Source organism: Mauremys mutica, chromosome 7 (assembly GCF_020497125.1).
Source record: "Mauremys mutica isolate MM-2020 ecotype Southern chromosome 7, ASM2049712v1, whole genome shotgun sequence".
NCBI classification, from domain to species: Eukaryota; Metazoa; Chordata; order Testudines; family Geoemydidae; genus Mauremys; species Mauremys mutica.
In genome coordinates this window covers 107058416-107083266 of record NC_059078.1, presented here as the reverse complement: position 1 = coordinate 107083266, position 24851 = coordinate 107058416, and the positions used below count along the sequence as shown (strand labels likewise).

General features: G+C 37.8%; 1 protein-coding gene across 2 annotated transcripts in view; it reads left to right on the top strand.

The window, feature by feature from the left end:
- Nucleotides 1-24851, top strand: part of DOCK1 (dedicator of cytokinesis 1) — a 561291-nt gene that overhangs the window by 284609 nt on the left and 251831 nt on the right. For both annotated transcript variants that reach the window (XM_045023408.1, XM_045023406.1), the window contains exon 28: nucleotides 19812-19913. In XM_045023408.1, coding sequence (XP_044879343.1) covers nucleotides 19812-19913 — 102 coding nt within the window. The remainder of the gene's footprint in view (nucleotides 1-19811; nucleotides 19914-24851) is intronic.

Sequence of the window (24851 nt, the reverse complement as noted above, 5' to 3'; positions counted from 1 at the left end):
ATAATTACTTTGTCTTCATTAAGAAGGATCTCCACGTTTCATTTGAAGACATGGTTCATTTAAAAAAAAACATAACATCCCTGTGACTTATGCTGAACATAATATGGTTACAACAGAAACAATGCGAAGGCCATCACAAACATTAGAGCTACTGAAGTGTAACCCTAACTAACTTGCTAGTTTTGTGTACAATAAATAATTTTATCTTGGTGTTTGTGGTATTCTCTAAATTTTAGATTTAGGCAAATTCTTTATCTGGTTGAGAAGAGTTTAATCTCAGTTAATTGACACAATGCTCAACGCTGATCTACACTGATGGTTAAACTGTGTTGAGGATTATGTCAGCTAACATTGCTGTTCACAAGTGTGTTCAGCCACAGGTAGAATTTTGCCATGTGGGACTAGACCGCAGAGGTTTCACTTTCCCTGTCTTGTTTACAGCCATTAATTGTCATTACTTAATCATGATGCCAGGTTCGTGTACACAGTTTGACAATCCATTAGTGTAGTAGACATATTTTTTTGTAAACTTACAGCAAGTCTCAAATAAGCTTGAAGCCCCAGATTGATGTTCACTTCAAACAGACACACACAAAAATAGTATCGTGTAGTTAATTAACGATACAAGTGCATTACTATGCTACTCTACTTTTTGCTTTCACGCCGACACTTGCATCGCTGAAAAAAACTACTGTACTGAAAGGGAAAGATCTACCTCTGAGATCTTATCTTGTTTCTCTTTTTTGTTTTGTTTTTCTTTTGTGATGATCATGCAACAAATCTTATAGTCAGAGGAAAACAACATGCAAAATTACTGCTAGATCTAGTCTTCTGTTTTCAGAGTCAGTGGCCAGTTTCCCAGCATCTCAGTGGAGGTGACAGAGAGAGAGTGAGTTAAAAACAAAACCCACTATGCCATTTAGTTCAAACAGACACTCCTACTTGTTAAAGTCTCAGATGATGTGCCAACAATAAAGTTGCATTTTTAGCAGGTATTTTAGAGACACAATAAGAACATCCAGTACATCTATTAGTGAAAAGCAATGTAAAGAGAGGACACTTGACTGTAGTATTTGTGTATGTGTCTGTCCCTCAGCTGCATTGCATATTTTGTTCCATTTGGATGAGTTTTCAGTATCTTTGTAAATTCTCTGTAGTAGTTCAGGGAGTTCTATATGCTCTATCCATATTATTTGCTTTAGAGAAAGTTCTAATTTGTTTTCCATACAATTCATGTAAAGATTGAGTGTTAAAATTGAGTTACATTGTGACTTTCATATTCAAAGCACTTCAGATACATGTTCAATTATAATTAACTAATCCGCCTAATGTGAGGTAGGTATTATCATCTGTATTTAGCAATAGGGAATCTGAGGCAAAGAGGGTAAGAGACTTTGCCAGGTCCACAAAGGTCGTGTCATAGGTTTAGAATTTAGGAGTTCCTGTTTCCAAGTCCTATATTCAGACCGCCATGAGTCTGTCACTCCCCGTCCTGTTTATTTCTTTGCACCCAAACCCAAGGTCGTCTGTTTACCTATCATACTTCTCATGTGACGGAAAATGTATAAAATGTATAAAATCTCCTTAGCAGTCTTCTAAGAACTTACTTCATGAATATACAGTGGGCAGCCTGTTAGATGGAGAGAATTTATTTATGCAAAGCTTTCTAGAGAAATTAACTGTCTTGGTAAAACTTTGTTTGTCTGATAAAGACAACCTCAAGTCTCAGTTCATGTGACTTTCGTTCCTGTTTGCTAAGCATTTCTAGATTTAGACTGTAGCAGCGAATCTAGGGTCAGATTGTCATCCCTGACTCCACTAGATTTGTGCTGCCTTAGCAGTGCAATGTAAACAGTAAACTGACCTGAAGGAGCAGCTGAGGATTCCCTGGCAGGATACTTCAGGGAATGTAGTGCTGGCAAAACTAGCTATAGGCCACCCGCTCTTCCTTCTGCTCCCTACACAGGTGGAGCAGAGAAGTGGTGTGGCAAAGTACTCAACATTTCCTTGGGCTACTTTAAATTACACCAAGGTCCAAACTAGCCCCAAGACAGCCCAGAATCAGGGGAATGCAAAGGTGACTTAGGGCCACCTTCCTCTCCCCTGCCCTCACTCTCTTCAGATGTAATGAATTTACACTCAGCTATGCTGAGTGTTTGGCCTCTAACATCTATCTTTAGAGACACTGCCAGTATGTAATGGCTCTATCTGGGCTAGTCTCAGGGTTAGAGCCCTGATTCAGCAAAGTGCCTAAGCCCATGCTTAAATCCTGTTGTAATCAATGGAACTTGAGCATATGCCTCAGTACTTTGTTGACCTGGGGCCTAAGTCAGTATTAGAGCTGTCCAGAGAATGACAATTCCATTTTGAGGTTTTAAAATTGTTTTTGTTCCATACTGGATTGAATGGAATAATTTAGTTTGAAAGTATTTATTTTCCGTAAACCCATACTGTTTGTCACTAATTGTATTACCCACCTTTAATTCTATATTTGAGTTCCATATTAGCTATTCCATTATTTTGCTCAGAACTGACATTAGGCTGCTAGACCTATAATTACCCAGGTCATCCTGTTAACTCCTTTTAAATATTGGCACAACAGTAGCTTTCTTCCAGTTTTCTAGAACCTCCGTGGTGTTCCAAGAGTTACTGAAAATCAACAATAATGGTCTAGAGAGCTATGTGGCCAGCTCTTTTAAAATTCTTGGGTGCAAACGATGTGGACCTGCTGATTTAAAAGTGTCAAGCTTTACAAGCTGCTGTTTAACATCCTTTTGAGTTACTGTTGTTTCATTATCACAGGGATAGGCAACTGTCATAGGTCTCACCCCCACTTAGAGCTGTTGGGTTCCAATATGGGGACCTGCATGAATCCTTCTTCTAAACTAAAATCCTAGTTTAGATCTGGTAAAAGCTGCCACCACCCAATCAGGTACGTGGATTGGGACACAGTCCTTCCCCCAAATCCTTGGGGATCCCAAGAGCCCCAAATCCATGGAGTTCTTCCACCTAGGAGAAATAAACCATTCCCCCCTGCTTCCTTCCCCCTCCTTTTTCCTAGGAGAGATACCGGGATCCACTACAGAGGGATGCTTCCCTCCTCCCCTTTCCCTGAGCATCCACCCAAGGAAAAATCAACCAAGTCCTTTATAGAAAAGATTTATTAAAGAATAAAAAGAAAGTCACTGTCTCTGTAACCAAGATGGAACAATACACAGGGTCTAAACTTATCAATCTCTGGAGAGAATTCCCCCTCCTTTCTTTCTCAGTAAAAGCAATAACCGTACCGAATTAAAGAAATTCTATAGCAAAACACAGAATTGCAAATACAGAAATAAAAGTATAAGAATACTAGTTTCTTGCTAATACTCACTAGCTTGAATAGAAGAATTTATTGCAGAAACCTGGGAGGACTTGATTAAGATTCTGGACTCTCTTAATTCCCAAAAGAGACTCTCTAAAAACAAAGAACAGAAAAAAAAACTTCCCTCCACAGGGATTTGAAATTATCTTGTCCCTGATTGGTCCTCTGGTCAGGTGTCCACAGGTACTGCTTGTTAACCCTTTACAGGTAGAAAAAAAACCTTAACCCTTAACTAACTGTTTATGACAGCAACCTATGGCATGCGTGCCGAAGGCAGCACACGAGCTGATTTTCAGTGGCACTCACACAGCCTGGGTCCTGGCCACCAGGCCGGGGGGCTCTGCATTTTAATTTAATCTTAAATGAAGCTTCTTAAACATTTTAAAAACCTTATTTACTATACATACAACAATAGTTTGGTTATATATTATAGACTTATAGAAAGAGACCTTCTAAAAATGTTAAAATGTATTACTGTCACGTGAAACCTTAAATTAGAGTGAATAAATGAAGACTTGGCACACCACTCTGAAAGGTTCCCGACCCCTGCATTATCATATGAGATGACAACATCATCTGTTTTTTCCCAAATATGGAACAGAAATATTTATTTGACATTTCTGTCTTTTCTGCATTGTTATTGACAATTCTACCATTTCTATCTAGTAATGAACGCATAATATTGTCAGGATTCTTTTTGTTCCTCATATACTTAAATTCTTATAGCCACCAGAGTCAGGGATAATAGGATTTCTCCTTGTGTACTTTTGCCTCCCATATCAATTTTCTGTAATTCTGAGCTTCTGATTTTATTCTTCATTATCAACCTCCCCTTTCTTCTGTTTGGCCTTTTTTCTGTTTTCAATCAAAAGTTAAGATAATTTCTGACTGAAAACAGGTCTCTTCTCATAAGAACATAACATAAGAACAGCCATACTGGCTCAGACCAAAGGTCCATCCAGCCCAGTATCCTGTCTTCTGTATAGTGACCAATGCCAGGTGCCCCCAGAGGGAATGAACAGATCAAGTGATCCATCCCGTCTCCCCATTCCCAGCTTTTGGCAGAGGCCTTTTTGATCCTGCCTTGGAGTAAAACCACAAACATTTCTCAATCTGAAATTTTTGTGCAGTTGATTAATTTTAACTTGACAATATGCAGAACATTTTCATTTGTACATATTAGAAAGCAAAGCCATCCATTTCTTGTAAATTATAGCAAAAAGTGAAATGGTTTAGAATTAAATTTAATCTGTGGATTTTTTAGCAATTTTAAAAAAATTATCTATTACTGTTTTTCATTACTTTGAAAAGTTCAGAGTCTGCAAGCTGCTGAACACTTGCTGAGGGTCTTCCACTCTAAGCTGGGAGCACTAAACACCGCTCTGGGAGCACTCAGAGCCTTGCAGAATTAGGTCCAAAATGATGAACTGTAGCTATTTGGGAAAAGATATATTGTCATCTTCAAATAGTATTGTTCAGCTTTCTGTGAGGAAAATTACTATAATGGAACTATTCTATATTTTATAAGATACAAACAAAATTATTTTAAACATTATACAGACGCTGTTGTTTTATGAGAAAGCGCTATTATAACTATTATATTTTGCAAACGGGCCACTTTAGTTTAATGGATGTGCCATCAGGAAAACAGTTTTCATATCAACGTTCATTACTTTTTTTGGTGTAATTTGTAATTTGTATCACAAAAGTCCATGCTCTTAGACTACCTGGTGCAGTGCTGTAGCGTTACATATCGTAAGTTTTACAAGAGTGGAATGTGCCAACCCATATTAGTAATCATCTTTTATATTTTAGAGGACTAGGACTTACTAATGAAATGACAAGAATTGTGAATATGCTATCACTTTTACTGTAGTCAATATCTTTTATGCACCCAAACTTTGAAAACATTTTTCACTGCCAGAAACATAACTGTGTCATTACTATTTTAAATCTATATTTAAAGCAAAAAAACAAAACAAAACAAAAAAAAACATAAGGAAAGCACTAGCATCCCCAGAGGACATTGCTTGTAAAAATGCTCTGTCTTTTGCAAAGTACCTGTTACCTGTTCTTGGAACCAGCCAAGAAATAACCACAAACAAAAGTTGAACTAGAGCAGCACTGAGGGTTGATTTATTGGCATCCCTTATTTGCGCAATTATACTCACACACACAACAAATTAATGCTGGCAGGCTGCAGGCGCAGATGTTGGTTTTGATTTTGCAGGTTGGCTGAGGCTGGCCAGCCGACAGCTGTCCAGAGATTGGCCGCGAGGCGACGAGAGTCCCTGAAGTCCCTTTGGATCCGCAGGAGGGCTCTACTGCTTCTGGTCCTGTCCCGAGTTTAGTGTGTTGTTACATTTCCTTGTTGGTAACCCACCTGGCCACTAGTCTCGAGATTTATACCTTCACCAAGATAATACCATGGTTCCATAAAAGGCGATATTTGCATCTTTATATTGCCATTGGGTGTCACTCACACTCTCTTACTTATTCCTTACATTCATTGATTACGTAGTCATAAGCATGAATACAATTGGTAATATAGAGAAATGCAGCTTTAAGCAAGCATCTAACATCATTGGGGAGCTTCCGCTGCTTGTAGCTTTGTAACAGCATAACAGGAAACTGTGCAGACTGCACTTGAAAGAGCAAATTGGGGGTGGCCTGCATCTGGCTACTATACCTAACACTATATTTTTATGTATAACTCATTCATTTTTATATGTGTTTTGTAATCTGTGAAATAATCTTTTTTTATAGTTCCTTGTTTTCAATCCTGTAATAAAAGTAGTGGCAGCTTTGTTTGCCTGCCCTCTATTTTCAAGGATTTATGTGAATTTCGGTTAAAAAGTTTGAAACTCACTTTAATGGGTTTGATTTTAATTATTTGCAATCTTCTTATTAGCAGTTTCTAATGTATATTTACTCTCATTTTCCAAATAACAAAGTAAAATTGTTAAATGCAATTTGTGGCAGGTTGAAGTAGCTGCTCTTTGATCTGGTGAATATAATGGTAGAAATATACCTCTACCTTGATATAACGCTGTCCTTGGGAGCCAAAATATCTTACCGCGTCATAGGTGAAACCACGTTATATTGAACTTGATTTGATAAACCGGAGTGCACAGCCCCGCCGCCCCGGAGCACTGCTTTACCACATTATATTCGAGTTCGTGTTATATCGGGTTGCGTTATATCAAGGTAGAGGTGTAAAGGCAATGTGGTCAGAATTTTAACAGGTAGCTTACATTAGGTTTTTTTTTTCATAATACATTTCAGATTTCACTGCTGATCTCAGGGCTTGAATCACAGTCATTAAAATCAGTCAAAAGACACTCATTGATATCAGTGGGCTTTGGATCAAGCACGGGATTGGATTCTAGTTGAACTTTAAGAGACTACAATATACAGTATTTTTAATGGATGTGTAAGCAATACAATTTTATGAAGATCTCAAAGAATTTTTTCTCTTTCTGAGTGAAAGCATAAACAGTAGGTAGTAGTTGTTTTAGATACCTCTGTTTTCCTGTGATGAAAACTATTCTGTGTGTGTGATTCTCCTATGAGAATGTATCGATCAAGCTACAATCAAAGATTGCTCCTCCTGCTATATGGGGTTGTGTGGAGACCCTTTCCGTGACTTGTTGGAAGCAAATGGTACCCGCTGTTCTGCCACTCTGACCATATCTCACTGCATGTCCTGATGTGAGACTTGAGTGGTGTGAAGGCCTTGTATTTCAACCATTTTATAATAATCCTAAATATTGAATAAAAGGATGCTGGAGTTCATCCCAGTTTGATGGAGCTCATAGTTCATATCAAGGTTTACATGCCTGATTTCATGGCAGTAATCAGGTTTTCTATTTTTTTCCTTTAACAACAATTTGAAAAGTTTTCCTATGTTTGTTACCGCCTTATTCATCAATATGTATGTGATATTAGTGTGATTAGATAATTAATTAGACTGTTAAAAACAACAACAACAAACCCTCAAGTTCCAACAGTAGGCTTTGTCAGGGCTGTTCTCTGGGTTGCCCATTAAGTAGCAAATACTTCCTCCAAGATTTTTTTAAAATGAGTACCTCAAGTTAGGCCCTATGGTCCATATTTACTTACCTAAATAAATGGCCTGATTGTCAAAGGTGCTGAGGACTGTAATTTCAATAGGAACAGCAAGCTTCTCAGCACTGGTTGGAATTTTTCATATGAAAAGTGTTTTTGTTGTAATAGGCTTTTTTCAACAATGAAACTGTTCATGAAAAAATGTTGACATCAAAAATTTCCTCAACATTTGTTGTTTAAACTTTATGGACATTTTCAGCAAAATCATTTTTGAAACTATAAGCAAAAATTTTATTCTTCAAAAAACCTGGATTTCATTGAGAGCAGTGGTTTTTGGGAAATGAAAAAATATAAGTAGTGATTTCATCAAAAAGTTCAATTAAAATATCCCCCAAAATGTAAAATTATTCCATTTTGATCCCTGTGAAAAGGAAACAACTTTGAAATTTCATTTTTTCCACACAAAATTGTTTTTCCATTTTCCACCACTCTACTGTAGATATGAAAATTAGGGTATGTATTTAGGTGCATAAATGTACATTTAGGACCCTAAATTTATGCACTCGTTCATTTAAAAAAAATTGGCCTATGTAGCTATGTAACTATGGAGCCTGCTGTTTAATATGGCTCAAGTCACTACTGGGACTCGGTTTTGTAACATAATTTAAGATGGGTGCTGTATTGTGCAATTCATAAGGGTCAAATGGTGCAACCCAGCTATTATTCATCCCATAAACAAAAAGCAGGTTAATGGATTTATAAAAAGGGTTTAGGGAAAGGAATTCTTTATTCTGTTTCAGCAGTTGGGCATGGAGCAGAAGTGAAATTATTGTGCTCTCAGTACTATAACCAATGAGGCTGCAGCAGCAGCAGCAGCTGGAGCCGCTGCACGTTGACTTTCCAAGGCAGGTGTTTCAGGCTTCTGGATCTGTATAATGGCTGATCTCCTGGCCTCTGAAAACCTGCCCTCACAGCACTACTGCCATACTATGGGGATGGCTTTCTGTGGACTGCTGTCCTCTCCCAGTACAGAACCAGAGGTTCCTCTGCATTTAGGATTTTCTGTGTCCACCTGGGCAAAGTGGGATGTGTCTCTAAAATAATCAGTAAATGGACCAGTTGTATTGTTTACTCCTCCTTTATAATGCATTCATACCAGTATAAATACTAATCAGCTTTTAACTTGAACGTGTTATATCTGTTTAAAAATAAATATTGATTCAGTCTGTAAATTAGATATAATAGGCCTGAATCTCAGTGGTGTAAATGTGCTTCAGTAGAGCTATGCTGATTTGCAGCAACAGAAGGTCTGACTCACTGTATTTGTTTCTCACATGCTTTGCATAGTGCACACTCCTCTTGTCTATGTAGAGTGGTTCTGAAGACACATGCTTTGTAATTTTATTCTTTCTATTTACATCACGCACCTATCCATTTCTCAACACACTTATAAATAAATAAATAATCAGCCAGGTCATTAAAATGAGAATAATTTATCAGTTTATGTAAGAATCATAAACTGCTTTTTCTCTCAAATATTGTCAGGTATCATATCTATGATGAAAGATGTTGTCTTTCGCATGACTAGCACTTCCCTAGCACTCATTGCTTATTTTCCTAATGTGACACTTCAAAGTTTTGGCATCTGTCTGACTCTAGAAGTTCCGTGCTTTATGGTCAGCATTACTTCAACAGGGTTAAAGCAGTAAATGTGTATTCTTTAGTTTCTTTAAGTAGTAGAATGTTCACTAAATATACTTACATCAAGATGCAGGGTTAATAGACAGTAAACTGTTGAAGCAAGATAGAAACATATTCATGTTGTGCTCAAATCAGAGACATAAGTCAGTTCAAAATAATTCTCAGTCTCTTAGAAGGGAAAATAAAGTTTGTTGCTTGCAGTTCAAGAAGGCAGAAGTGTGCCTGAAGCTTGTACTGGAAACGTGATCTCAGTGGGCAAAGGGGAGGCATCAGAGTCAGTCACAGATCTTGTACAGCAGTAGGCAGATGAGAGTGGAGCTGGTTGAGTATCCTTACCTTTATCTGACTTGTTGGGGAGGGGTTGGAATCTGTCAGTTTTTCTTTCCCCAGACAGACTAAATGGGAGCAGACTGTCAGGGAAATGAGGTGGAAAGTGGTCATAGATTTTGGTCCTTGCCAGCAGAAATGACCTCTGAATGATAAGTCTTCTACTATTAAATGCAGTAGAAGCTGCAGTTTCTTTTGGTAGGCTACGTGCTTTTATTCAGATTATCAGTACATTAGCAATTAAAACACCTGAGTATTTTTTTTACCATTGTAAATTTCTTTTGTACAACAGTTCTTTCAACTAATAACAATATACAGAAATTGAACACTATTCTGACATCATGATGACCCTAAAATACTATAAGTAGCCCTCTTTCATGTCTTGGATATGCCTAATCTCATGCACGTAAACTTGGTATAGTTGGTAATTGTGACAGCTGCATCACAAACCGTGGAATCAAGCAATGTAGGTGTTGTAATTGCTCAAGCTGTATGGGCAGCTAACACTCAAATGGTTCATCCATGAACAGAACACCTGTGAGGTCATAACAAATTAATGAAGCTTTACTCTGGGTTTGCTAGAAATAAAGTTGGTTAGGAACATATTTTAACAAGAATTACATTAAACACCTTTGATGTTGATTTCTGGCAAAATAGTACAACAGCTGTTACAGTCCTTGATTAATAAAAAAATTAAAGGAGGGTAAAACCCATCAACCTACATTTATGAAAAATAGATCCTGTCAAACTAACTTGCATGTTTTTTGATGAGATTACAAGTTTGGTGGATAAATGTAATAGTGTTGATGTAATAGACTTCTTTAAGGCATTTGGCTGGGTACCACATGACATTTTGATTAAGAAACTAGAACAATACAAAATTAATATTTTACACAGAGAGAGAGAGAGAGAGAGAGAGGGTTAAAAGCTGCCTAACTAATTGTTTTAAAAATGTAACTGTAAATGGGAATCCTAGAGAGAGCCACTTGATTTCTAGTGGAGTCTCAGAAGGATTGGTTCTTGGTCCTGTGCTATTTCACATTTTCATCAATGAATATATAACGTTATTATTGATTAAGCTTGCAGATGATGTAAAAATTGGGACACTGGTAAACAATAAAGAGGACAGGTCGGTGATACAGGTACAAAGCGATCTGGATTACTTGGCAAACTGGGCTTTGGCAAACGGCAAGCATTTTACTTAGGCCAAATGTAAAGACATACATTTAGGAACAAAGAAGGTAGACTATATTTACAGGATGGGGGAAACTCTATCTTTGGAAGCAATGCAAACAACTTGAGGGGTTGTGGTAGATAATCAGCTGAACTTGAGAGCTTCCAGTGTGAAGCTTTGGCCAAAAGGACTAATGCAACCATTGAATGTATAAATAGGGGAAATTTTAGTAGTAGTAAGAAGGTTATACTCTGTATTTGGCAGTGGTGTGACCAATATAGAAATACTGTGTTCCCATTCTGGAGTCCACAATTCAAGAAGGATGTTGATAAATTGGAGAGGTTCAGAGAAGAGCTTTGAGAGTGATTTAAAGGTTTGGAAAACATGCTTTATAGTGATAGTCTCCCGAAGCTCAGTCTGTTTAGTTTAACCAAGAGTAGAGTAAGGGTTGACTAGATCAGTCTATAAGAACACATATGGGGAACAAAACTTTAACTATGAGCTCTTCAATCTTGCAGACAAAGGTATATCGAGATCTAATAGCTAGAAGCTGAAGCTGGACAAATTGGGTATGGCCACACTGCAGCTGGGAGAGTGTCTCCCAGCTTGAGTAGACAGATTTGTGCTATAAATAGCAGTGTGAACGATGTGGCACGAGCAGTGGCTCCGGCTAGCCTTCAGAGTACGGACTCGGGGTCGGGTGGCTAGCCCAAGCCACTGCCTATGTCTGTGTCCAAACTAGTTTTGCATGCTAGCTTGAGGCAAGCTAGCGTGTGTCTGTCTAACAAGCTGGGAGGCGCTCTCTCAGCTGCAGTGTAGGCATATCCATTCAGGCTGGAAATAAGGGGGCAAATTTTTAACAATGACAGTAATTAACCATTGGAACAATTTACCAAGGTTTGTGGTGGACTCTCTGTCACTGGCAATTTTTAAATCAGGGATGTAATTTATTTTTTTAAAGATATGCTGTAGTTCAAACAGGAATTAAGGGAAGTCCAATGATCTGTGCTATATGGAAGGTCAGACTAGACGACCACAGTGATGTCTTCTGGCCTTATAAACTATGACTCTGTGAATAACATTAAGACAGAACATAATTATAGTAGTTCTAATAAATAGTTCATAACAATGCCATGTTTTCATTCAAACTAGTTTGAAAACGTGTTGGCCTAGACACTCCTTAAATGAGAACACACATGGATAATTAAAATCTTTCCCAATTATGGATTCTATTTTTTTTCCTCATAATAGTACTTAACTCCTGTACAGCACTTTTTATTTGTGGATCTCAACACATTCTACAAAAGAGGGTAAGTATCACTATACATACAATACAGATGAGGAAACAGAGAAACATATATGTGATATGTCTTTGCAACCATTTTCTTTGGTTTGGATCCATGTACGTTCTCTTGTTACTAGTGATGCTTCAATTTACCATAAATGCTGCTTATTATGATCCTTTTTTATTATTTTATTCAGTTAGGGAAATCTTCCCAGAGTGGCACTGCTGGTCTGCCTGATTTAAGAGCCACAGTGAGTAGTTCCCACAAAGGTCCTTCCATTTTAACTTTGAACAAAACACTTAACTTAACATTTGTTTAAATGTGCTTCTAGGATATAAATGTCACTATAGTCTACATAGACAGACACCAACACCAAAAATATAGTCTCGATCTTCTACAGCACAACATATGGAAATGAAAATATATTTAATTTATTGTTATATCAGATTATATATTTGTTAGATGATATATTTGTCTTTTTACAAAATCAGCTGACTTTGTTTCACAAAATGTAAAATACTGCAATATTGTCTACTGGTCAGAGGATAGGGCTAGATGTGTGAAGTCCAGGATACATAAGCAGCAAAGAATCCTGTGGCACCTTATAGACTAACAGACGTTTTGCAGCATGAGCTTTCATGGGTGAATACCCACTTCTTCGGATGCAAGAAGAAGTGGGTATTCACCCACGAAAGCTCATGCTGCAAAACGTCTGTTAGTCTATAAGGTACCACAGGATTCTTTGCTGCTTCTACAGAACCAGACTAACACGGCTACCCCTCTGATACTTGACAGGATACATAAGGAGCTTTCTTTCTAAACATATTTCAACTAGCTCAGAGATCCAGCACTCACAGACCAAATGTGGATTTGTGAGTCGTCTTTGCAAAATGGAGTGTATACATCACTGAATCAATGAATTACTCCTCTATAAACCCCTTCCCCACCAGTCTTCAGAAACCTGACTGCTTCATATGCTTTTTCTAATTGAGGCAGATAGGGTTGTTACCTTAGAACCAATGGTGAGACATCTGTTCCAGGTTAATATACAAAAGAAAGCAAGCATATATTGTCCAGGGAAATTGTAAAGGAGAATGATACGTAAATTCAAACAATTTTGGAACACTTAGCATTATTGGATCTGGATGGGCAATCACGTGAGGAGAAGTAGTGTTCTCATAATTATGTCTGCAGCCACAGAAAAACCACACAGTTGTCATTTAAATTCTTATAAATGCTGCTACCTTTATTTCATAGAGAGAAACTCAAATGTTGGGTTGATTCTATTTGTTTTTATTCAGGATGGCAGGATTGGGCCCTAAGAATAGGAGAGCAGCATATAACAAGTAAAAAGATGACAAATATTAACATTTTGTTCTTGTTTAAATTCTGCTGCTGTTTCCCTAAAATACTTTTTCTTTTGAAGATGCTATTGAATTTACTCTCAGATTTCATATTTTGGGGATAGCTAGCTATGTTTTAATAATGAGAGCATATATGTATTTTTACCTCAATCCCCCATTATATTATAATATAGATTGATGTCTTGCTACTAGAAGCTGAGGGAAGTTCTGTCAAAAACATTTTAAATGCTGCACAGACACTGATATGACAAAATAATAGCATTGATTCTAATCTACTGCGCACTGACCAGTGGAGAGTACTTGAGCATAATGGTCTCTCAAATGCTATGAAAAGCCTGTTAGCAGAAATGAGTTTTTATGCTTCTAGGGACCTGAATTACGTGCATGCATATTGATTTCAGTGCCTGCTTTTTGGCATATTTTGCAGTTTTGGCTTAACCGTTGCAACATATTTTGATGGATGATTACAGGAATCTGTTATTACTTGAAATCCACGCTAACATATTTTTACCATGAGTTAGTGATATATACCATATATGCATTTATTAAATTAATCAGAATAGTGCATGCTAACCAAAAAATGGCATTATTTGTCTTGCAAAAAACAGCTTGCTATTTCTTTGTATGTGTTTTAGCACATACTTTGCACCAGTGGTTCTCAAACAGCGGTTACTGGACCCCTTCCTGGGAATATGCAAAATGAAGCACTTTGAGGCCAAGCAGGAGAAGGGTTGCAGGCAGGAAGATGAAAGATTGTTTCTCTTAGAAAGTAGTCCACAGAATGCAAAATGCTGGAGATCCTCTGCTTTATACCATATTAAATTGCCACTTTATTTGCTTAAGTAAAATGATGTGTAAACTTATTTATCAGCATTATATTGAATAGACAAATTGTCTTTTAATTCAGGTTTACATACTGGCCAGGTTTTCAAAAGTGGCTAGTGATTGTTGGGCGCTAAATGTGATACTTGAACACTGAACTTTAAAGGGGATTTGCAGGGCCTTCAAATCAATCCCCTTCCAGGTATCTCAACTTGGATGCCAAAAATTGAGACAATTTCACTACTTGCTTTCGAAAAGCAGGTCACTGCTTTCTAATGTATGGATTTATTATTTAGAAGCATTTTATATCTACTTTTCACTCATTTTGCACAGATGTAAATAAAGGCATCAATTAGAAAATAGTATCATAGTAACAACACCTTAATTAAAACTCATATGGCCCTTTAATTCTAGTTTCATGTTTTAATTTGTTTATAGATTTCTGCCCAAATGATAACTTATAGAGAAACTTATCATAGTGGTTTGAGTCAAGTGGTAAATGTTTGGGAGAGTCTGAGGAAAATCAGATGTGTTTTTAAAACCTAATTAGGGCCTTTGGTAGCTACTGTAATAGTAGTAATAATAATAATGGAGCATCCCTTCATTCTGTTCCATTTCTTTCAAATAGGTTTTCTCATTGTAGATAAATAGTTTAATGATTCCAGCTTGAGTTTTTTCTGGGAATGGCTAGAGGCTATTTAAAGCAGAGTATCTTGGCACAAGAAAAAAATTAAAAGAATATCCTGCTTCTCTCTCTTTGGGTGGGACCCAGTTTAGTAGCTGATTTGGTAGCTGTTCCAGGTTGATGGATAAACTTCATGTGAGACACCAGTTTACAGATGCAATACACATAATGGCCTATTTGTTTCCCACTTCATATGTTTCTCCTGGTACTTTAGGCAAAGAAAACTCTTGGTGTCCCTTGGGAAATTGACTTTCATTTTGCAATCTTCTCGTGACATTGGTGAAGGGAAGAGTTTTTTAAATTAAAATGGAATTTCCACTTTTAACAATAGTTTGAATATCGAGTTCTTAAAGAAAATGTAATATTTGCTTCATTCTGTTGATTCATTAAGTCCATATGCAATATCCACCTTTTTTTTTCTCATTTTAAAAAAGTAGAAATTTTAACAAGTTATGAATTAGGTACTGGAATTGCATTCTAAAAAAAGAAGACAACAGTCACTTTCAAATAAAATACGTAATCCAAGTAATAACAGAATCCTTTATCAAAAGAAGTCAACAGTATTTTTTTTTAAATGGGCTGAGTTATTGATCCTTTGCCACTGAGAGCTTATTAAGAGTGAATTACTCTTGCTTATATTAGGATGTGGTTGCAGACATAGCACATCACAAAATACTGTTTTGGGAATCATAAACTCTCTCTTGCCTCAGTGTACCTGGTTTATTGATAAGAAAAAAAGGATTAAGTTAGCAGCTCTGCTGGCTGGCGATTTTGTGCTAGAAAGAAATTAGTTATATTAAGAAACATACAAAAATACATGAAGTACACTTTTCTTATATTGTATGGTGTGATTACATTAGTCATTTGTGAGTATTTCATTTATAATGTTTGTTTTCCTGCTTTGTAAATATGAAGGTGTGTGAAGGGCTTGCAGTGAAAACCTTGGCACTGAATGAATAGCTAATAATTGCAAAGGGCAACAGTAAGTCCCATATATCGCCCTTTGCTGTACTTGTTACATAAATATAGGTTTGCAATTACTCCTACAGTAAAATTGAAATTGATTTTTTAGAAAATTAGATTTTTTGCTTTGTATTGCCTGGAGTGATCTGCTATATGAGATTATAGTATTTTCTGAATACAACTAAACATTAAAGAAATCAACTTAAGACAAGTATTTAATATTACTAGTTATTGCTAAATAGCTAATAGGCCATATGAAAGAAGCTTAACTATTAGAAAATTATGTTTATAGTATTGTAGCCATGTTGGTCCCAGGATATTAGAGGGACAATTTAGACCAATAAAAGATATTACCTCACCCACCTTATGTCTGTTATAAACTTACAGTTTTAGACAGCTTTGTAATTAAGAGCACACTGTGCTGGCTGGAAATGAAAGAAAATCTTAAAATTACTAAATCTGAAGACACATGAAAAGAGAAACTACGTTTAATGAGTTTTTTTCAATTTGAAGCATTTTATAGGGATGGTCAAACAGCATAGTCAAATATAGTTGGAACACACATGCTCCTTGGGTTTTAAAATAAATAGAAATGAATGAAACTTTATAGTGTATTTTTAACTTGTATGGTTTTCTTTATATATATTTTAAGATGGCGTTAATAGACTTAAGATGAAATAGTGCGAAGGCCCCTTTCCTCCTCCAGCCCTCCCCCCAAAACTCCCACTCCCTCAGAATTAGGATAAAGATGAACTCCTCTGTCTTTCTTTGACCCTGCATTCAGGAGAAAGTGGTCTAATGGAAACACACACTGGTCAGATGGTCTGACACAACGAGTGTCATTCAGATGATTCGATTACTGTCACTTGTATTCATTTTATGAGCATCTAGTTTTTGCCCTACACAAGTTCTTTATGGATGAACGGATTTTTAGATGGCTAAGGGACTCTGTGTTCCTCTTAGGGTTGCCAATTTTGGTTGGATATATTCCTGAAGGTTTCATCACATGACATAATCTTTGATTAAAGATTAATCTTTCATTCCTGGGGACTCCATAACAATCCTCGAGGGTTGGCAACCCTAGTTCCTTCCTAGTGGAAATGTAGTCCCATCTAACATTGTCAGCTGTTATCAGGCATCCCATTTCCTCTTTTTGACTTTGAGGTTTTGTGTGTTAAAAATATTTTGTGGGACTTTTGCTCTGTTCATTTTGGGTATATTGTTTATTTGTGTGTTGTTTGTGTATACTATGGATGAGTTACTTTAATTCCTTAAGGAGACATTTCCGGATTTCCATGGATTTATCTGTATTGCTATTTAAATTGTGCTTAGCTGGATAAAGGCCTATACCCTAGTCGTATGGATCATTGCTGACATGGGTGAACACTTTGATATATTTCATTCTTTACTTTGCGTTATGCTGAGTTCATATGCAGTGTGTTTGTTCCTGTGTTTTTCTTTCTCTAATAAACTTTTTCCTTTTTTTAAACTAATGTTTATGGTTCATATGGAAACACAACATTTAAGTATAAAGTATTAACCTCCCATATATCTTGTCTAACTCTTACCATGCTAATTAATAAGATATTTTTATGTAATGATCTTTCTCTCCAATGACTCATCTTCTTTTCTTGCTTATCAGCATGATCGTAGTAATTCCCACAGACAAACACTGTGCTGTTACAAAGAGAGGATTATGATCTCTTGGCAAGAGCTAGAGGTATTGGAATATGAAGGAGAGGGCTCATGTTTACAAACATTAATCAGCCATTTAATGGGGAAGGGGCTACAAATATATATAAAAGATAAATTAATATAAGCTGAACTTCATTTCTAAATGTTTATGCATCTGAAAAGTGCATGTTTAAATCCATAAGGTTTGACTGTTTTCCCAAGTTAGTCTTCCATTCAAATACAAAGTTAGCATTATCTGTTCCCTTGGTACAAAATTCATCTCTCAGTTGTTGCCATTGTACATAATAATTTAAATTGCTAAACAAACAGAATGAGATTAGCATAACTATGTGAACAAAGCTATTAACCAGGTACAGAAAATGTGCTATGTTTAAAAAAAAAAAAGTCATCTGTGTACTGATGAATTAACCATTAAGGTCCTGATTCAGTAGAGAAATAATATACATGTTTAACTTTAATTACATGAGTAAAATTAATCATGTACATAAGTGTTTGAAGGACTAAGGTCAAAAGAGTGGAGTTTTAAAAGATTAGATATTTAAATGGTCAAACACAGGAGATTTTCTATCTAATCTCCTTTCTCTTCTTCACCTTTCCTGAATTTATATGAACCAGAAATTTGTGGGGGAGGTAAGATCTACTGTTATCTCGAATCTAGCCCTAACTGGGCAGTTTAAGAAACACTCTCCCCTCTTCTCCCCCACTCCCAACTGTGGCCTTTGTGGCTCAGAACCACCACATTGATTATTATATCGGACCCTTAAGGGAGATGACTGAATATTATTTGGATTTGGCTTCTAAGTAGCAAACCCTTTTTCTGTGTCTTTATGTACATATTCTATAGTCTTTTTTGACAATTAACAATTTCCTTTCCTGTTTCCATTAATAAGGTCCCCTATTATGTAAATTTCCTATCAGCATAATTTTATATCCCCATCTCTTGCTATGGATAAGAGAGAGTAACCATAAAGGTCTTTGACATAGCAAAACACCCAGTCAGCTGGCCACTCCCTTTTCTTATTTACACCTTTTGCACCTCTTAATATTTCTAATCTATATTTGTGTAGTATAGAAAAATTAGTAAGGGAAAAGGCATGCCATCCAACACAAACAAAGCCAGCTAAACAGAAGAACAAGTACCAGGTCTGCTGCCCTGGAGAAAGGATATGCAGAAACCCAATGCAAGGAATCTGTCAGTTGCATATGTTAGGAAGTTTGGGGACAGGGTGAGTGTGTGAAGGATTAACACAGATTATTACACAGATGCACAAATCAAACCTCTTTCATGGCCTGATATTTGACCTCAGTTACTTGAGATTTATGTAGCAAAGAGATTGAAGTGCTAAGTATTGAAGGCCTTAAATGGCAAGAATTTATCAACATCCTGCTTAGAAAGAAAGTGTTTGATCAAAAACTACTTTCTCATGTGTTCTGTTACCACTCCAATTGAATTTATATCACACTATGCATGAAGTAGAAAAAAAAAGATTAGTTTGAAATGTTGTGTAAGGGAGTATACAAATCCAAGAGCATTGCCTATTTATTCTCTTTCCTTTGAATTTTGAGAATTTCCTAAAAATCAGACTTATTTGTTGATTTATTAAGAATAATTCCAAAGGTTTGTGTTCTATGTGATCATGAGCAGTCCACTTAACATATTCATAACAGGAGATATTAGAATAAGTTTACTAAACAAGTAGAACTGTCACTGATGATATCCTATATATGCTAGTACCAGTCAGGCTTTTTCTTAGCAGAATGTAGTTTGGGGTTATGAATTTTCAGTGCATGAAAATCTAAATATTGGGATTTTAAAAAAATAACACTTGCAAAACCTTTTTCATGGTGTGTCAGACAATATTTTTGATGTTAGTATAGTGTTTTTTCATAAATCTGGTCATTCTTGCAATATCCATTGTAATGATTTTTAAAGCGATGTCTTCATTGCATACTATACTGACTTGCCCAAATGTGGATACTAGAATTGGTAATGTGTTTGTTAGATTTTAAAGTCTGTAATGCAGACAAGGTTTATATCTCCAAATAGTTTTTGTATCAAAATATAGTCCAAAATCAGGCCTGAAATGCCTGATCAAGTATGAAACAAATACATTTAAATTTTACATTTTCATGCACTTGTATATTAGGTATGTTTGAGTGCCGATTCACTAGCAGCAGACTGTGCATGGACCCTTGGATTTCTTTCCATTCATGACATGTTAATGATAAAGTTTTACTTTGACTAGTCCATTGTATTGACATACCAAAAGAAATTGTTGGAGCCTAGTGACACAACGTTTTGATAGTGGGTACTGTTTAGCTCCATCAGTTAAACCATTATTATCATTATTATTTTAAATAGGGGAACTTCGTTGCAAGCATGACAGCCATTTTAAGGCAAATGGAAGACTATCATTATGCTCATTTAATCAAGACTTTTGGAAAGATGAGGTCAGATGTTGTGGTAAGTTTAACATTGGCATCTTTACCCTATGTAGCATTTGTCTTACTTTCTGTTTCTGTTAGTATTTGATAAATACAATTACAGATTTGAAAAAAGGTATTTGATTCATATGACCTAACATAAAAACAGGATCAATGAAGCATCATCTTCTGAATACAGAAATGGCATGTGAAACTTTATTATTATACCAAATGATGAAGTAATTGATCTCTCAAGCAATGTTGAAATTTGATGAACATGCTTCTAAAATATTGGATTTAGGATGGGTAACACAAATTAAATCTTAGGAGACAACACTGCCATGGTATTCCTAAAGATCTATTTTATGAAAGGATGTTTCCTTAATGAGTGAATTTTTACACTTCTGTTTATAAATAATTGTATCCCCTAAATGATCCAACTTTCTCTGTACCTTGACTTTAATTTTATTTATAGAACTGCCATTTTTAAGCTTTATCTAGAACATTTTAAGTTTAAAGATGCACTCATTTAATAATCAGCAATAATGATTGAAGCTCATCAATTTTTGTTTGTAATCGTTCTTTAAGTCCACCTATGACACAACATAATTAGAGCATAACAGAAAGGAATTTATTGCTAAGCAGATAACTCTAATGACCTGGAACCATCTTTGACATGTGGCAAGTGAATAAGGCAAAGTAGCAACCAAACTTATTGGCTGAGATCCATCAAGCAGCAGACAAGCTGAGCTCTGATCTGCTGTTACATTACAAATTCTGTTACAGAGGCTTTGGCTACACTTACACTTCAAAGTGCTGCTGCGGTAGCGCTGCCGCGGCAGCACTTTGAAGCGCTAAGTGTAGTCAAAGCGCCAGCGCTGGGAGAAAGCTCTCCCAGCGCTGTCCGTACTCCACCTCCCTGTGGGGAATAACGTACAGCGCTGGGAGCCGCGCTCCCAGCGCTGGGGCTTTGACCACACTGGCGCTTTGCAGCGCTGGAGAGGGTGTGTTTTCACACCCTGCTGCAGCGCTGCAAATTTGTAAGTGTAGCCAAGCCCTTAGGAACAGTGTGTTCCCATGATAGAGCATTTTAAGCAGTTTTTGGATGTATTTTAATTTCAGAACAGACTTTATTCACTGTATGCAGTGGCTTCAGAGGTGTTAATGGGCCACTCTACCTTGAATGATCTCTTACAATTTGTGCTAACTACTTATGCTAAACAATCTATTCCACCTTCCTGTTACTGTGATCCTGGGATTACCTTTCCCTGACCAGAAGAGTATGGCTGGAAAGTTTCTCTCTCTCACCAACAGAAGTTGGGTCCAATAAAAGATATTACCTCACCCACCTTGTCTCTTTATTCACTGTAGTGAGTGAGATACAAAAAAGAAAAAACAGGTTTCCTGATTTGTGGCAACCTCAACATTGTGTAATTTAATATTCTTGCCTGAAGTTTTATTGTAGCTTGACAGGAACAATATTGGTGCTTTTCTTGATATAACAATTCACTCATCCCTGCTGCAATATAAGTCATTTTAGTGTGTTTTAATTTTTTTTTTAAGAAGAAAAAAGAGAGAGTAAAAGAAATAGCTCAGCATAACAACATGCTACTTGATAGTTACATGTTGTCACGGAGTGTGGGGGAGTCAGGGCCCTGCACCCCCCACTTCCTGTGATTCACCATGACTCTCAGCCAGCCAGTAAAACAGAAGGTTTATTAGACGACAGGAACATGGTCCCAAGCAGGGCTTGTAGGTACAACCAGGACCCCTCAGCCAGGTCCCTCTGGGGGGCAAGGATCTTAGACCCCAGACTTGGGGTTCCCTGCCTCTTCCCAGCCAGCCCAAAACTGAAACCAAAAACCCATCCAGCAGGCTCTCTCCCCCTCCTTCTCTCCCCCTCTCCCTTTGTCCAGTTTCCCAGGCAAAGGTGTCGACTCGCCCCACCCCCCTTCCTGGCTCAGGTTACAGGCTCAGGTACCATCCCTCACCTAAAGTCAGCCCGCCCACCCAGCCACCCCAGTCTAATAGGTGGAGAAAGGAGAAGGCTGGGGGGCTCCATGAGTTGCACTTTAAGGGTAAAAGAGACATGTTTTTTGTTTTTTTCTTGTTATTTAGCACAATTCCTCTTAGTTCCTGGAGGAAACAAACATGTTCCACTGGACTAGTCGGAAAAGGCTTCTGCTCTTGGTAGAATCCCTGAGGAAAAAATGGGGATGGATGCCAATTCTGGACCTCAGGACTTCAAACCCCTTTGTCCATTCCAAATGGTTCAAAATGGGGACCCTTGCAATGATTATTCCCACCTGGATTCCAAAGATTGGTTTGTGTCCCTCAACCTTAGGATGCCTATTTTCATGTCACCATTCATCCCTTGCACAAACAATTCCTATGTTTTGGGGTAGGCAGGGACCTCTACTAGTATCCTGTCTTAACCTTTGGCTTTTACACTGCCCCAAGGTGTTCACTAAAGTTCTATCAGCCTCAGCAGCCTATCTTCAACAAATGGGCATAATTGCTTTCCCCTAACTGGATGATTGGCTCCTGAAAGGTTGCTCACAGACAGCAACCAGAAAAGGCCTGTCTCCATTTCACTTACTGGACCTCCGCCTCAATGTGGAAAAGTCTACCCTCACATCCATTCAACATATGGAGTTAATCAGAGACACTCTGGCCTCTCCTTCTGATAGAGCATATCTATCTAAGGACAGATTCACCACAATGTCCAATCTTGTTTCAACAATTCAGCAGAGCCCATAAACCAGAGGTTGCCTACAACTTCTGGGCCATATGGTAGCCTCTACATTCATGACTTCCTTAGCAAGACTACATTCTCAGTGTCTTCAGGCCTGGTTGAGAACGGTCTACACCCCCAACAACACAGTCTGTCCAACGTCCTCAATTCTCTACATTGGTAGAAGGACCCACAAAAGTTGTGCGTGGGAGTTCTGTTCCTACAGCCTCCTCCCATGAGCATTATCACCACAGACACTTCCCTGATAGGTTAGGGCGCACACTCCCAGAACCTCACAGCTCAGGGTGAATGGAGAATGGACCCTTCTTGTGGTGACCCTCCATATCAACATAATGGAGCTCAGAGCAGTTCCTTATTCTTGCCAACACTTCCCTATCCATATCAAGGACCATCCAATCAGAAGAAATGCTGGACAACAAGGCAGCAATTTATTATATCAATTGACAAGAAGGAGCAAGATCCCAGTCCTTATGTGTTGAATCCATAAAATTATGGAACAGGTGCATATCACTCCGCGTACACATTTCCGTGGTTTATCTGCCAGGCCTAGAGAACGCTGGTGAAATCCCTCAGCAGAAATTTCAGGATCGACCATGAATGGGAACTGAACAATGAGGTATTCTGGAAGATATGTCTTACTTGGGTCATTGGAACATAGATCTCATCACAATGCCATCCAATGCAAAGTGCAAACATTTCTGTTCAAGGGAGGGTGCAGCCACTACTCGACTTGAGACACCCTAGTCACTCCTTGGCCTCGTGTCCTGCTATATGCTGACTCCCAATGCTTCTATTACTCAAGTTCCTAAATAATTTGGGTTCCTAAACAAAGGGTTCTCAGTCTTCACCCACCCACTACTGCAAAAGTTATCAAGGGTTCAATCTCTTCCCTCCTGCCCAAGAGCCAGCTCCACTGTGGACTTCAACTTAGTTCTCAGTGCTCTACAGAAACCCCCATTTGAACCTATGGAGAGTTGTTTCCGCTGTCATTTTTCCCTCAATACCTTGTTCTTCACCCAACTTCCTATATATCCTCACACCAGCGTATGGGAATATGTAGGGTGCAGGCACGGACCTGCAAACACTACTAACTAAAAATCTCCCATCAAGAGTGCATGCGCATCCCGGAGGTGGGGCACACATAGGGACAAAACATTTTAGTGAAATCCAGTTACTGTACAGGTAAGTAGCCTCTCTTTATCTAATTTGTACAATGGTAGCTCTTAAATGCTTGCCAGTTTTACCTATGATACATAGTTACAGTTATCTCAGGATCCACCTATAAACACAAAGTGTTTTCTAAATCAAGATCAGCACCATCAGTTACATCCAAAAACATAATGCTTCCTCTGAGGAGCTTTGTTGAGTTATCAGGGCAGTCTTGTTCTATGCTACCTAGAGTTTCTGAGTGGCCTTCAGATGTAGTCCCAAATAAAGTGTGTTACAATAATCCAAGTTCCACCTCTCAAAGAAAATAGAAAATCACAGCCTCTTAGCCAAACAATTATGGGAAAACATTCTAGTCTACTGCTGCTACAGGACACCAGGAAGCAATCTAGGATCCAACAGGATCTCCAAATTGCAATTCTGAGCAACAAACAGCAGATATCTTGAATCAGAGGAACAAGTATTACATCCCTTTGATTATTCTAATGCATTAATGAGGGTTCGTCAAAGTTTGATATGAATAGCCGCCTATTGTTGTTTTATTTTTTTCACTTCCTCGGCAGGTCTGAAAATCAGTTTAGTAGACCAGTTTGATCTCCTTTTGGAAAAAGAGCACTTATTGTTTTGAAGTTTGTTAAATTATCAAATTGTAATCACTAGTTAGAAGAATTAGTGAGTAGTCTGCTTTTACCACTGCTCTGTTACTCACTAAGGGCTAGTCTACACTTACCAGCCGGGTCGACGCGGTGAGTTCGACTTCTCGGAGTTCGAACTATCGCGTCTAATCTGGACGCGATAGTTCGAACTCCGGAAGCGCCGCGGTCGACTCCGGTACTCCACCACTGCAAAAGGCGGTGGCGGAGTCGACCTTGGAGCCGCGGACTTCGATTCCGCGGCGTCTGGACGGGTGAGTAGTTCGAACTAGGGTACTTCGAATTCAGCTACGCTATTCACGTAGCTGAATTTGCGTACCCTAGTTCGACCCCCCCTGCTTAGTGTGGACCAGCCCTAACAATCCCCTTCTTTTTCCTTTTTCTCTCTTGTCTTGACCTCATA